The sequence below is a fragment of the Spermophilus citellus genome (genome assembly GCF_964194105.1).
Source record: "Spermophilus citellus genome assembly, chromosome: 5".
In the NCBI taxonomy this organism is placed as follows: Eukaryota; Metazoa; Chordata; class Mammalia; order Rodentia; family Sciuridae; genus Spermophilus; species Spermophilus citellus.
Window position 1 is genome coordinate 54,083,779 of NC_138186.1, and position 16,231 is coordinate 54,100,009.

The window sequence follows — 16,231 nt, forward strand, 5'->3', positions numbered from 1 at the left end:
TAACTAGTAAGATGGTCATAACCATTGCATATACATGGTATGCTAGAATTGATAGTGTCATTAAATTTCTCTTGTGGAAAAAGCATTTTGAAAATATTTGAAATATGTTCAGTTCATTGTATTCCCTCCCTCCCTTTACACAAACGCTTTCAAATGCTAAAAATCCTAATTTCTTTTGATTATTGATGATCATGCTTCATCTTGTTTATAATTGTTGGATGGTGCTGAACTAAGCTTTTAGTAATGTGTATAGAACCACAGGTGATCCGACTTGTTTTACATTTCTATATTTTTAGTGTAAGAACTTAAAAATACATAAAACCAGAGGCATATCCTGTGATCTGGCCTCCTCGATTTGGGTGTACAGTATTAAAGAAATTCTAATCACAATACCCCACCTGGAATCTAAATTTTTATGGTGAAATTACTTTTGAAAATAAGCAGTTTTAAAGTGATTCATACTGCTACACTCTAGAACCTATTATTTAGTACATTCTAAAAATGAGTCCCTCTTATTAACAAGTCTTTTCCTTTTTAATATTCCCTTAAAAACAAAAACTTTGCAGACATTGTCTGAGTGATTTAGAGTGATGTGAAATAGTTCTGACAAGCTGGTTGCACTGTTGAAAGCCTCCTTTGTCATTCTCAGCTAGGATGTCATCTATTTGAACTGGCCCTTTTCTTGTTTGCTTGGGGTGAGCAGAGAATGATATTTAGTAGAGCTGTTTGCTGTGTCCTAGCTTGTGTAGGGATTTAGATTTTCTGACTGTAAATGTGTTAGGTGTCAGGCAGATTGTTCCTGGTCTTTAGTCTTTTAATTTTACCTCTAAGGCAACTGAAATGGTTTTAGAGTGAAGGATGCAGTCTAGTTTGTTTTTTTTTTTTTTTGCAACTCCCCCTTTACCCCTTATTTCTTCCCTTTCTCCTTCCTTCTGTTGATTTATCCTGTTTTCTTCTTCCCTCCTCCTGAATTAGTAAAGGAATTTAAGAACTGTGATTAGTTTGCTTTTATAGAAATTAGAATTTTTAAGAAGAAACACAGGATTTTAAAGGAGTAAATCTCATTGTCTAGGTTTTTTTTTTTTTTAAAGGTCCCTGTCTAATCTAGAGAAGAAACCAAATGGAAGAGTTGGCATGTTTATGTGTTGGTACTGATTTTTCTTTTTTATTCTCCTTTATTATTCTTATGCCCTAGGTTCTTCCTCTACTGCCCAAGGGGGAAAAAAAGAGTGATGTTGAGGAACATTGACAGGATGACAGGATTATTAATTTCTATATTTATATTAAAACAGCTTCTCTGTGGGTTTGGCATGCATGTGTTTCTCTGGGTAGGTATAGATAATAGTCTTGTTTATGTTAGAAAAATATTTTAATAGGACTTTTCTAGAATTCTAAGAAATTAAGAATGGAAATTCCTCGTGATGAATTATTATTCATTATTAAAAATGAGTGAAATTGAACTTTTTTTAAAGCAAGAAGACACACCATTAAACAGAATAACAATTTTTACCACCAAAGATTTGAAAGTGAAAATACTGAATGTTGGTAAGGGTGTATGGGAAAACATTATGTGAACTTTTCAAAATTTAGCCGTACTTAACAAAATCATACATTTCATCTAGTAAATTTTACTTTTCAAATCAGTTTTAAGGATAATCATTCGGACACATTTATGACCATGATTTTTGTGTATAAATGCTGACTGTAGCAACATATATTAAGAAAAATAAATACTCAGGGAAAAGATTATTTTTGTTGCAAGCTTATATTGGATATATAAAGTATTAATATGTACTAGATTATTATTATTTATATCTGTTATGTTATTTATTATATAATTATTCTAGAGCAACAAAACGTTCTTGAAGAATGGCACAAGAAATATTAAGTGTAAATTTAAAATTAAAAAATATTTTTATCATGCATTTCTTTTAATTTTTGATATACAAAAGAAAATATATGACCATATAATATATAATACAAAGCATAATAAAATGAATACCTGTGAAATACCACAAATTTTCACCAATACTGATAAATATAATAAAAGCTGAGTTATGCATATCTATTTATAAAAATGAGTAAATATTTCAAAATGTTACCAGTTCTTATTTTGGGGAGGTAGAATTGTAAGTGATCTTCAGTTAATGCTTAAATGTTTTTGTTCTTTTTCTGTATTCTATATAAGGAGAATATATTTGCAAATAGCATTAATTATTTATTAAATAGAGAGGATAAACAAATTAAACTGTTTTTTAACTTTCTACAATGTCTGCCACCTGTTATCTCTTGAATGATAAATCATGTCAAGATATATAATTCTACTAATTATGAAATTCGTTGTGATGGAGCTCCTGAGCGATGATAAGTTGACAGCCATAGGATCTCTACAAAATACATTTAAAAATTTACTTGTATTTTTGTGATTCATATCTCTGAAAAAAAGATTATTTTCTTTATTTAGCAGATATGCCTATTAAGTACAAAATAAGAGTAACCAAGAGGGTTGTTGAGCTCATCTTCTAGTTGTGAAAGGTAGTCAGCAAGCAAAGAGTCAAATGGTGAGATATCAAAGAATGATGTGCTGTGAGAGAAAAGAAGAGGGACTGATTTAAATTGGGTCAAGGGAAGGATACTGAAGCGGTTTGAACTAGAACCTGAATTACAAAAAGAGACTGCCTTAACAATGATTTGGAGATAGAGAATGTGCCACAGCATGGACAGAAGCTCTGTGGCACATTCTAGGAACAGAAAAAAGACCAGTTTGGTTGGAATGTGGAGAGTAAACAGGACAAAATGATGGTTAACAATGGAAAGGAATAGGGTTGGCAGAGTCACACCACAAGGGGATTTCTAGTCCTTGGTAAAAAGTTTGAGCTTTACACTAAGTGCAACAGGAAATTGTTGGATAGTGTTAAGATCTAAGTTGTTTTTACAAGATTATCCTGGCTATTGTATGGAAAATCCATTGTTGAAGGTCAAGAATGGGAATGGGGAGACCAGTTAAAAGTCATTAACTATGGCATAGGAGAGAGTTAGTGGTGGCCAGAGTAGAAGTACTGAGAAGAAGAGGAAGTGCGTAGATTTCAAGTCTTTTTGCAAGAAGAGTGGATCTTGCTGTGTTGTACATGGGAAACTGAAGGAAAGAAGGGAATACAAGGAGTTTGATTTGAGCGGCTTGGGGGAAGAAGGTGTTAGCATTTATAAAGGTGTATAAGAAAGTGTGTGAAACTTGAAGAGAGTTTGAGAATTCTAATTTGAAATTCTGTGTTTGCCCTCATGTTGCATGTTGGCATGTCAAATAGGCACATATGTGAGTTTGCAGCAAGGTGAAGAAGTTTGGGATCGAAGGTAAACATATGTAAATTTTTAGTCTAAAGATACAATATTTAATGCCATGGAATTGCATGAGATCACCAGATGAGAAATAGAGCTTATGAGGAATGAATCATGGGACTTCCAGATAAATGTCTTGGCAGTGGGGGAGGAACCAGTAAGGGAGGCTGAAAGGGGACAGCGAGGTGGGAAGAAAATTAGGTAGGAGGGAGGGTAAATTTGATTTAGGACCCAAGTGACAAGAAGGTAAAAGAAGAGTGTGTTTGGGGCTGGGGTTGTGGCTCAGTGGAAGGGTGCTTGCCTAGCACCTGTGAGGCCCTGGCTTTGATCCTCAGCACCACAAAGAAAGATGAATAAAATAAAGGTATTGTGTTCATCTACAACTATTTTAGTCAGTTTTTTGGTCATTTGGTGAAGAAGACCCAACCAGTACAACTATAGAGGAGGAAAAGTTTATTTGGAGGCTCTTGGTTTCAGAGGTCTCAATCCACACACAGATGGTTCCATTTTTGGGGGTTTAAGGTGAAGCAGAACATCATGGCAAAACATTTTGGCATGAGAGTATGGCAGCATCTCGCATGATGATCAGGAAGCAGAGAGAAAGATCTCCACTTGCCAGATACAAATATATACCCCAAAGCCTTGCCCCCCAGTGCCTTACCTACTCCAGCCACACCCTATCTGTCTTCAGTTACCACTCAGTTAATCCCTATCAGGTGATTAATTCACTGATTATTTCTTCTCTGAACCTTCTTGCATTGTTTCACACATGAGCTTTTGGGGGGAACACCTCATATCCAAACCATAACAACAAGTTTAAAATAAAAATAAGAGCATGTTTTAGAAAGAAGAATAAGGTTTGTGAAGTGCTGCTGAGAAAAAATAAGATGAGATCAGAGAACTCTGTGTATTAATTTTCTGAGGCTGATATAACAAATCATTGCAAATTTAGTGGCATAAAACAAAATAAATTTATTCTCAAAGTTCTGCAGGCTACACAATCTGTTAGGGCTGCCTTTGGGACTCTAAGGGAAAATCCATTCCTTGCCTCTGCTAGCTACCCCCAGTATTCCTGAATTTGTTTTTTGTTTGTTTGTTTGTTTGTTTGTTTTTGTTTCTATCATTACATGGCCAGATTTTTCCATTTTAGGTTTGATATCTTAACTATCTCCAAAAAGGAGTTGTTATTTTTGGTAGTTTAAAAGTAAAAAATGTGGAACTTGAGAGAAAAAATGTGCTTAAACAGAAAATTATATGTTATTGTAGCTAAGTATCAAGACTATATTCATATTTCTGATTATCAGAGTTATAGTTTACATTCTCCACTCAAATCTGTTTCATCAAATACACTTTAATTTTGAGTTCCAGGAGTAAAACTTTTTTTTTTTAATTGTAAAAATGGTTCATAATCTTTTAGGGAAAAAAAATTCTTTAAGTAATGCCCTTCCCCACATTCTTATTCTCCCAGGGACAATCACTGGTAACAATTTTCCATGCATCCTTAAGCCTTTGTTTCTGGGCACATACATGAACACATTAACACAATTCTAATTTTTCACACAGATAGATATATCAGCATTTTTTTTTCTTTTGTAGTGCTGGGGTTGAACCCAGGCAACCTAATAAATATTGTGGAATATAGCAAGGGCTTTACCACTGAGCCACACCCCCAGTCCCAGCTTTTTTTTTTAATCCTAATTATATCGTATAGTATAAACATATTTTTGTACTCCTTGATTTACAATGGGGTTACATCTTGATACACCTATTATAAATTGAAGAAAATTGAAAATGCATTTAATACTACTATCTGCCAGATGTCATAGCTTGGCATCATAATATACTTTTACCCTTGTGATTGTGTGCCTGTAGCTTTGGAAGCTGTAGTTTTATGCCACTAACAGCGTAAAACAATATGCAACATAATCATAGACCTGGAAAAGATTAAAATCTGAAGTATGATTTCTCCTGAAGACCTATTTTTTTGGCACCAAAGTTGAATGATTGTTAAATTGAACCATTGTAAGTTGGGGACTGTCTGTACTTTATTCTTCCTGTGTTATATTCTGCAGAGTAGATATATCAAAAAAATTTTTTTATTGGTTGTTCAAAACATTACAAAGCTCATGACATATCATCTTCCATACATTTGATTCAAGTGGGTTATGAACTCCCCTTTTTTACCCCAAATACAAGTTGCAGAATCACATCGGTTACACATCCACATTTTTACATAATACCATATTAATGACTGTTGTATTCTGCTACCTTTCCTATCCCCTACTATCCCCCCTCCCCTTCCCTCTCATTTTCCCTCTCTATCCCATCTGCTGTTGTTTAATTCTCTCCCTTGTTTTTTTTTCCCCTTTCCCCTCACAAACTCTTATATGTAATTTTGTGTAACAATGAGGGTCTCCTTCTATTTCCATACATTTTCCCTTTTCTCTCCCTTTCTCCCACCCCACTCGTCTCTGCTGAATTTGTGATTTTTATCATATCAGTCTGTTTCCATCTCAGTCTGTTTCCATCTATCTTATACCATCACCTCTCCTGTGCATATCTCTCAACTCACAAGAACATTCTTGCCACTTTTACAAGAACACATAATGATGTCATTTAGAGCTCACATGGATAATCCAGGGCAATCTCCTCATTCAAAATTCTTAATTCATCTATAAAGACCTTTGTTCTAGATAGGTAACTTCTAGGGATGACAAATTTCAGGGATTAGGATTTGATGTCTTTGTGTAGTCATTATTCAACCTGTTACACATTGGTGTTAGAAACATAGAAGCTATTAGAGATCTCAAGAGTAGTTTCATTATAGTGGTGGGAACAAAGAAGAATCATATCTCTCTTTCATGCTTGCTTTCATATAGAAAGCACTGTTTTCTGTCCCACGACTATGCAAATTGTTCATACTACTTTTATGTGGGTATTGGATGCCTGAGGTTAGCTTCAGGTTTCACATGTACAACACGAGAAAGGAGCAAAGTTTTCAGAAGTTTCTGCCAGTTATTTTGGTTTCATTGTTGTTGATCCCTGTGATCCAAATTGGCATTGTTCAGCAATGACCATTATTATTTTTTTTTTTTAAAGAGAGAGAGAGAGAGAGAGAGAGAGAGAGAGAGAATTTTTTTTTAATATTTATTTTTTAGTTATTGGCGGACACAACATCGTTGTTTGTATGTGGTGCTGAGGATCGAACCCGGGCCGCACGCACGCCAGGCGAGCGCGCTACCGCTTGAGCCACATCCCCAGCCCCATTATTTTTATAACCAAAATCTGGTTTATTTTAGATTTAAAGCATATTTTGATTAATAATATCTGCTGTATTAGTTCTTTTATAACCCAGTTGATCAGTATGTTACTGAAAGTTTCCTGTTCAGAATATGAAACGAATGTCATTTATATAAGTAGTGGGTATTTTAAATACATTATCTGAAAAGAGATCAAGGAGAGTTAAAAAAATGCTATTTTGCTATTTTTTTTTCTTAACAGCTTTGTGAAACACAATTTTTAAATTTTTTATTTTTTTGCTACCAGGGATTGAAACCAGGTTAAAACTGGCACACTTGGATCTGAGCTGCCCTCAGTTGTTTTTTGCAGGCTTTCCATGATTCCTGCTGCACAGTAGGGAGCAGCAAAGGTGTTGTACCAATTACCTCTGGCTCTTTGGGACGCTGCATGGACTAGAGATAGTAAAATATCATATAGGACTCTGCTTCTCTGAGGGGGAGTTCTAGTTAACAAAGGAATTCCTTCAACCTTAGTTCTTCCTTGTGTTGGAACTGAAATGATTGTGAGTGTAGGGGTGTGTGTGTGTGTGTGTGTGTGTGTAAGTAAGTAAGGGAGGGAGGATGGGGGTTGAGCTTCTGCCAGATGAGAGGTTTTCCTATCTCAGGGAGCTGACTTGATTAGGTCAAATCTTTTAACTGTGGGACCATTCTCAAAACCTATTAGTTTGGGATTTGTGTGTCCACCAGCTTCTATATTGGGGCAGAGGCCTGTGTTTTGCATGGTGAAAAGAAGCTTATGGGCTTGGAATTAGACCAGATTTGTTCATTTACTGTTTCTGTAATCTTTGTAATTTATATACTTTCTAGGAACTTCTGTTTCCTTCTTGGTAAAACAGTTGAAGGCATCTGGTAGTATGCCTACCATATAGTAATCATGTAACAAATGTTACTTGATACCATTAACACATCTCTTTATCTGTTTATTCATTTTTATCCATTTATTGATACTTGATTTTCCTCATTGCCCTTCATGTATATTAAGCAAAATTCTAAAAAAAAAAAAAAAATTCACTTTTTGACGTAGCATTTCCTCCGAGAAAGAGAAATAGATTCCCCCACCCCATCGTGCACTCTGTGACAGTGACAGTTAGATTTTGGATTTCATTATGTTGGAAAACAATCATAGTCATCAGGAAATACTTCCTGAAGGAGACTTTCTATAATTATAAAATTTAGTACATAGGCAAGAAGAAAGTTGACTTTCTGTAAGAAAGTTGACTCTTCTGTAAGAATGGGTCCACTTGGTAAAGTATCAAGAAAGGAAATAGCAAGGAGGTACAACTCTCCTTGAAGGCTCAGTTATTGGGAGTGGAGTTGCTGAGGAGTGAACCTGCAAATAGGTCAGCTTGTTCACCATGGAGGGTTCTAAGAGGTTTTTGGGCCAGCTGTGGTGGTCCAACACCTGTAATGCTGACAATTGGGAGGCTCAGGCAGGAAGGTCACAAGTTCAAGGCTAGACTTAGCAACTTAACAGAGGCTCTAATCAGCTCAGTAAGATCCTTTTTTTTTTTTTTTTTAAAGATGTGTTTAGAAGAAGGAGCTGTAAGAATGGGTCCACTTGGTAAAGTATCAAGAAAGGAAATAGCAGGGAAATGAACTCAACAGATGAGTCCTTATTGACAACCTGGCTTGTAGTCCCTGGTCTGCTGTGTGGTGTCAGGTGTGTTGTGAACAGACTGGATGGCCTTTGGAGGTAGCTCAAACTCCAGGCCAGGTATCCCTCTGCAATTATCCAGCTATATTATGTCGGACAAGATGGTAACCTCTCAGGTTGTATGTTCTTGATTTCTAAGACTCTTCAGCTTAATAACACCTTGGAGGAGATGGGTGGTAACATTCCCTTGTTAAATTATTCATAATATAGCCAACTGTAAAGTATTTTCTAGTTACAGAAATGGTAATGTGATTAAAAAAATTTTTTTTTAGAGCCAGCTGTGGTGGCACATGCCTGTAATCCAGCCTCTTGGGAGGCCAAGACAGGAGAATAACAAGTTTGAGGCCAGCCTCAGTAACTTAGTGAGACCCTGTTTAAAAAAAAATATAAAGGGCTGGGGAAGTAGATTAGTGCAAGTGATTCTAGGTTAAATCTCTAGTACCAAAACAAAACAAAAAATGCATTTTAGAAGAAACGCAATATGGTAATACTCATCTCTTGGGAAGATTAAAAATATAATGTATGTTAAATGCCCATTCAAGGTGGTAGTCAATGAATTGTAGTTAATGTTAAAAGATGAAAGGGCATGAAAAATAATTTGAGAACATCTAAAGAAGAATTTTAAACTACAGGGTTGTAATGTGACTAGGAACTGAACTTTAATGAGAGAAAAAAAGAGAGAAAAGTTCAAGTAATATACCAGGTGCAGTGGTACATGCCTTTAGTGAGGTCCTAAGCAACTTAGAGTTTGTCTGGAAAAAAAAAATTAAAAAGGCTGTGGATATACCTCAATGATAAAGTGCCTATGGGTTCAACCCCCTGCACCCCCACCAAAAATAAAAAAAGTTCTAATAATGTTACAGAAATCAAATGAGTATGAATAGAGGGTAGGTGGGACACATTGAATCCTGTGCTATCTTTTGGGCATATTATGTTATTTCCAAAGTTATTGCTGCCCGAGCTGTTAGTTATAGCAAATGAAGTAAAGCATTGGTTAACTCACAGGTAAAAAGCGAAAACCAAATGGTATATTTACTTTTTGTTGTTTTGTTTGTTTGGTTTTTTTGTGGGGACGGGTGGCTAGTCAGGAACTTGTTACTCATTTATTAGTTTCCTGTCTGGTCAGGAAATTCTTTGCCTACATTTCAAACATCTTATGTTTTAATTAGATTGATACAGAATTTTTAGCTCTTCTTTCTTTCTTTTCTTTTTTTTTTTTTTTTTTTTGCCCCAGGTCCAGCAAGACTATGAATCTCTGTTCCAAATGCTTTGCTGGTAAGTGCAGAAAAGGGTTTTTAAAATTTATTTTTATTTTTCTTCTTTTGGCAAATATTTTTAAGACTATCTAAATCATTTGGCACTCTTCATATTTATGCATGGGAGTTTGTTTTCTAAACTTGTGTGTAAAAGCAGTTTTTTCTCATCAAGGCGGTTCATATATTTGCCTAGGACTGTTGAAATAGTCTTTCCTGAGTGAAATGGAATTTCATGTTACTTGAACCAAACTTTCCTGTATTATTGTTGGTGTACAGTGGAATTATAAAAATGTGTGTGTTTTAGGCAGATAATATATATTCATCTCTGATCTTGTTTTGAATGATTAATGGTGAATGTTGCTTTATCAATGAGAATACAAGAGGAAGAATATTTTCAAGTTGGAGTCAGAGAATCATGCTGAGTTAGCCCCTTCTAAAATCAAATCCCTCATTGAAATCACCTTTGGTAAGTCAATCTTATTGGACCTTAGTTTCATCATTTATAGAATGAGAGATTGGAGCTTGATTTTTGCTGGGGACCTTTTCTAGCCCCCCCCCCCAAACTGATTGATTGATTCCTTGAATTATGATCCTCTTCTAGTGTTTTTTTTTTTAAAGAACTTTTTATCTAGTGATTTTATATAAAATAGCCAAATTTTTACTAATTATGTTAAACTTTCCTTCTTTATTCATTTTGTCAAAGGTAAGCAAAATTAGACACTAAAATGGTAAAGATAATCAGCAACACACTGTTGCAATAGAGAAAAATCTAATATGTACTGAACTGAATTTCAATTTGCACAGAAGTGATAGGCCTTCTAAAGGGAGAATGAGAGTAGGGAGGAGATGAATTGAGTGTTTGTAGACTCAGAGAAGTGAAAAAATTACAAAGAGTTGGTAAAATATGCTGGTCATGCCATTTGTGTCTATTAGCTGTTAGGTAGTTATCAAAGTTAAGATTTTGTTTTACTATAGAGACTGGGAGATAAAGAAACCTTATCCTTTTTGGTGGTTATATTTTAAAATAGTAGCTTTCAGGCCATTGAGAAAGACATTTCAGTTTTGTAGGAGGAGAAACATGTATCTCAGACTGACAGAGGAAGGATTCACAGTTGTAAACCCCTTTCAGTTAAAGCTCTAAGAAGGACCTGTCTTCAAGTTTTGACTAGAACAAACAGTAAATTCTTTTGGCAACCTTGAGCTTATAAAGGGGTAGACATGTTAAAGGAGGCCTAGAGTCATCCTAAGGATGCAACTTTTGGCTGTTAGTATGTTAGTGCTTACTAAAGTCTTTTAATGTAGGGGCAAGGGTGGATGAATTCATTTGTATTTGAATCTTTATTTAGTTTTTATAGGTCCAGACTGAAGCCTAGTTGAGGAGGACTCAGAGTAGTTTAACAAAAGAGAGAAACAGTTTTCATATTCTCTTGATTATATTCTTTGAGCAAAGAAATAATCTTAAGAGTTTTTGACCTTTTGTGCCTAGCTAGGGGATAGGTAGAAGAAGTTGGGAGGGTTGGGGAAGCTAGCAATTTTATTTGTTCAGTTTGGAATTTGTCAAATAGTTTTTTTTTCTTTTTCTTTTTCTTTTTTTTTTAAGTAACATTGGTAAGTTTTGGATTTTATCAAAGCACTACAGGTCAGAAGAAATGCTTCCTCACTGATAAGAGTTTAACTTTACAGTAAGTATGAAAGTAACAGTCAAAATGTATAGTAGACTGTATCTTTTCTCTAATATAATTTAGTAAACCTTAACTTTGGGAGAAGGCTAGCTAGGTATCTTTGAAGAAGGTATCTCACATCTTTTTTCTTTATTTCTTTACTCCTTCTCCCCCCAACAATTACAAGGAATGACTGGGAATATCCTGTTTGCTGAAGCATCATTTTTTGTTCTTTTTGAAATTTAAAAGAAAAGAGATGAAATTTTAAAAATACATCTGTGGATGTTGTCTTATCGTACAATACCAAGAGTGTAGTGAATGCATTGTTGTAGAAAATAATGAGATGTGGGCAAGACAACAAGAAGATAGCTTTGGCCAAAGCCACTGTGATCTTAAATGCTTTTAAAAAAGTATATTATAAAATGTGCAGTATATCTTAAAAGATGGAAAATCCCTTTAAAAATGGCTTTTTAATACTAGTCAATATGCTAATTAAACAGCTTTTTCAAGACTTCTTTTCAAAATAAATCTGTATGGTGAAAAATGAGTTTATTATCATGTTTACATAAAGTTGAGTGAAATGAGAAGAAGCTACATGTCTAAAGTTTTGTTGATAGAAAGTTGTGGGTTAGGAACTGGGTGTTAGTGTATGATCAGCTGATCACTGTTATATGAGATATGCTGCCAAATAATGAACACATGTCTCCCATTGACCATCTTCACTTTGATATTTTTCTCTTTTCTTTATAAAAGATTCCTGGGCTTGTGTGAGTTTAGAGGAAGGGAGTAAGCAAATTGAAATTAGTATACAGAGAACTAGTCTTCCTTTAAAAAAAAATCCACTGCAAATTTTATATCAAATAATAGTGTTTTCTTAATATTGCTAGAATGAGATGTGACTGTGTTAGACATTTTTATACATGTAGAAGAGTTCAACCAGGATAAAGTTGCTAAAGGGTCACAGCTCAACTAAAATTCCTCTCTTTGAAATGAGAGGGTATTATTTTTACTTTCATTGTTTGACGTACTTAACTTGAACCCTGGTATTGCCCCTGTTAACATTTAAAGGATAAAATCATTTAAAGTTAGTTTGATCATAAATGCATAGTATTCCTGTTTCTTAAAGTTCCCTCAACTCTAGACTTTTTCAAGATTTTCTATGCCAGGATCTCTAGGATTTTAAAGGCAGTATTCTTGGTGAACACTAGGGAAGAGCGTTATGATTTGAGGAAAATAGATTTAAAATGCTCTGTATTCTTTTTTTTTTTTTCCTGATACTGTTAGTTTTTTACAAAAAGATGGGGAGAGGAGGGAAAGAGAAGAGTTAATTTTACCATATTATTTTTTTCCCAATTTCTTTAAGAATTCCTGTTTGCTATTTTTCAAACTTCCTAATTGTCCCCCTTTTGCATGTTCTGTATTTTCCTTCCTTATATGACAATGTTTTTGCAACATTAGTTTACAAATGTGGGTATATCTCTCTCAAGGTTAAGATGATTGTATGAGGAGAAACCAGAAACATCTGCAATTTCGGTAAGGTCTCATACCTTTAAGTTGATATATTATTCTTCCCAGCTGAGAGTGTTAATTATTTTTATATTATTACTAAAGAAAAGATTTGCTTAACAGATTTACATTTTATTTGATGAATACAGTATATTTGATGGAATTTTTGAAAATGGTAGCATTTAAACATTCTTTAATGTGTTATCAGTTGATCTTACTACAGATCTTTCTGATTATTAAAGCTAGCCTGAGGTTCTCTTTTGGCCTAGTTTTGGCTTTTCTGTTCCTTGATTCTACTTGTCATACTATCCTTTTTTTTTTTCTTTAAGTATTTTTGTGTTGTTTTGTGTATAACGTTAAGAATCAGTAAATGTATGCAATAGAAAGACAACACAGTGGTATTTATAGTTATGGTGAATACAATTTAATTGTTGAAACTCTACCTTCTGATACAGTTTTTTAAACTGGGTATTGTCACTCCTTAATGGGTAGAGAAATCAATTTAATGTTTCATGCTTAGTAGCTCAAAAAGTTGATTAGCAAATATCAGCAAAGAGTAAGGGGATAAATTATTTTAATTAATTTGTGAAGCTAATTCACATATATGTAAATAAAAATAGCACATGTAAGGATTTGTGATGTAAATATGTATGTGTTACTGTTATTCAAAAAATTGGAAAACCACTGAATTGTAGAAGGAAGGCTTTGGGAAATCTTGGGATCTTGTTTTCTTTGTGGTAAAATAGAGAATATATCCTTTCTAAGTTCAGATAAGGGGTTAACCAGTTGATTTCTTGTGATCTTTGTCAGTTCTGCACCCAGAACTAGTTTGAATTTGTATTTCTATGTGAAAGTTCCTGATAGCCTACTTCTGTGTTGCAATACATGTGAAATTCAAGCTTGTCATCTAAAGGGTACTCTTGTCTCTTCCACAGGTAGAAACGACAATTTCATAGCATTATTTCCAGTTTGGTTAAAAACTTAGTTTGTGAATTTGTCAATTTTAGTACTAACTAGTCTTTGATATTTAGGGACATTTAGTACCCAGTTCACAATTGGCCAGGCATTAAATAGGATGATTATAAGTGGGAAAGACTGAAACTTTTTAAGAACTAACTGAAGTAATTCCTGCAGAAATGTGGTGTTATCTCTACTGGATACTATCCTTAGAGATGCTTATTATGGGGGACAGAAGAGCATAGTGACTAAAAGTAGCTATAATCTTATATTTCAGGAGTGTGAGCCTAAAGATATGTCCCAAGGAAGGAAAGATTCTTTGAGTAGCGCTTATGACAGATGCTTATCATATGACAGTTAGTATATGATTAATGTACAAAGTGTTATTTGGTCCTTTGGACTTCTGTATGTATTTAATTTTAAACAATTTTCATAATTTATTTAAAAAGCTTATACTAACATTGATAGATTAAGACAAAAGTACTTTATTAAAAACCCAAAGCAGGCCATTTCTTTTATGGGTTCCTTTAAAAAGAAATGCTTTTATACATCACTGTGTTGATTTTATTGTAAAGTATATAGTTAGAAGAACTAAGGTCTAAGAGGTCTATTATCAGTTGATTGATTAAAACTGCAGATAAAGGCTGGGATTGTAGTTCAGTGGTAGAGCACTTGCCTAATACATGTGAGGCACTGGGTTTGATCCTCAGCACCACATAAAAATAAATAAATAAACAAATAAAGATATTGTGTCCATCTACAACTAAAATCCTATGTATCCATTAAAATTACAGATAAAACATCTCTTAAGTTGTAAGCTAATAGTGAAGTATAATTTCCTGAAAATTAGTTTTAGTATAACTTCATGTTTATTTTTTTCAGTGGGAAGATAATCTTTGTGTCTCATTACTTATAAAACATTCTATAGTAAAAAAAAACACTACATGTCATAAGAAAGCGTATTCTAGTATGATTCTAGAATCAGTTGGATACTTATTTTTTTTAGAAATCTGTTCTCAGGTACTTATTAAAATGATATTTAACTTTGGAGAAACTGTTGCTAGAATTCACTTATTTTGTCTACTAGCCTTTGCTAACTGGGGCAGAACTATAAGTTCTGTGTAGTGATTTTCATTTTCACTTATTATTTTTTAATATTGTCACATAGTTACTGTTTTAAATTAAAATTGGACTTTGAGGGAAGGCTTAAGGGATGACAAAAGTGGTATTAAAAGTGGGGGTTCATTTTTCCTATTGCTACATACTTTGGATACAGTCTAGAAATTACCAAGCTTGTTTGTTGCTCTCAAATTTTCTCTCTAAAAGAGACTATTGCAAAGAGGTTTCCATAATTTATGCTCTTAACATATCATTAGTTTAGAGACCCCCCCCCTTAAAAAATAACATAGGGATGTGAATTAAATGCTGATTAAGAAGATGGCAAAGCAGTATGTATAGTATCATGTATGGTTTTTTTGTTTCTGTTTTTCCTTCAGTACTGGGGATTGAACTTGAGTGCTCTACCACTGACTACACCCCAGCACCTTTGATTTTTTTTTTTTTTTTTGATACAGGGTTTTGCTGTTGCTGAGACTAACCTTAATCTTGTGATCTTCCTAGCCTCAGCCTCCCGAATAGCTGAGATTATTGGTGTGTGTGACACTGCACATGGCTAGCACCACGTTTTTATTAGACTACATATAGTGTGTGTGTTATATAGAGAGAGTGAGCGCGCATGCATACGCATGTACTACAATGATGTAAAGTTGGAAGATACAACAGGAAAAACTTAATTTTGATAGTCTCAGGATAGGAATAATTAAGGAGATGTATATTTTAGTTTTGTCTCTATTTTTAGGCTTAAGGATTATCAATGTTATTGTACAGATTGTAAATTTTTAAAAAGTGAAGTATAGGTGGAGTATTTAAGTTTGACATATTCTTGAAATGGTTAGTTTCTTTCTGGAATAATCAAAATAAAGTTTTTTTTTTTTTTTTTAAAGAGAGAGTGAGAGAGGGGAGAGAGAGAGAGAATTTTTAATATTTATTTTTTTAGTTCTCTGCGGACACAACATCTTTGTTGGTATGTGGTGCTGAGGATCGAACCCGGGCCGCACGCATGCCAGGTGAGCGCGCTACCGCTTGAGCCACATCCCCAGCCCCAAAATAAAGTTAATGGTAGCTTGGTGCATAGGAAATCAAATGTTGACATCCAAGGTATAAAGTGATAAAGCAGTGCTGGGCATAGGGTGAAATGTAAGTAAGCCAAAATGCAAACATTTTCTTCTGATTGGCTTGAGTTTCATAGTAATTTTCAGAAGATGGTAACAGATTCCTGTTTCATAGCAACTAAATTAAAACTTCCTCATGAATATGCAACTCTTAATGCTTGGAGTTATACACTAATCTCTTTTCTGCTTCCATTCCCTGTTTGAAGACTGGAGTAGAAGTGCTCTGATACCATCACTTCTGAAAGGGAAGAGTTGTAGGTTACAGCTGAATTGAGAGCATCTACAGTAAGAGAAACAGTTTGAAAAAATGTTAAGCTCCTGTTGTTATGTA

The 16,231-nt window shown here is 34.3% G+C and overlaps 1 protein-coding gene across 2 annotated transcripts in view; it reads left to right on the plus strand.

Annotated features, from left to right (window-relative positions):
- ZFAND3 (zinc finger AN1-type containing 3) overlaps positions 1 to 16,231 on the plus strand; it is a 328,897-nt gene that overhangs the window by 87,692 nt on the left and 224,974 nt on the right. For both annotated transcript variants that reach the window (XM_081293661.1, XM_081293660.1), the window contains exon 2: positions 9,524 to 9,564. In XM_081293661.1, the coding sequence (XP_081149787.1) occupies positions 9,524 to 9,564 (41 nt within the window). The remainder of the gene's footprint in view (positions 1 to 9,523; positions 9,565 to 16,231) is intronic.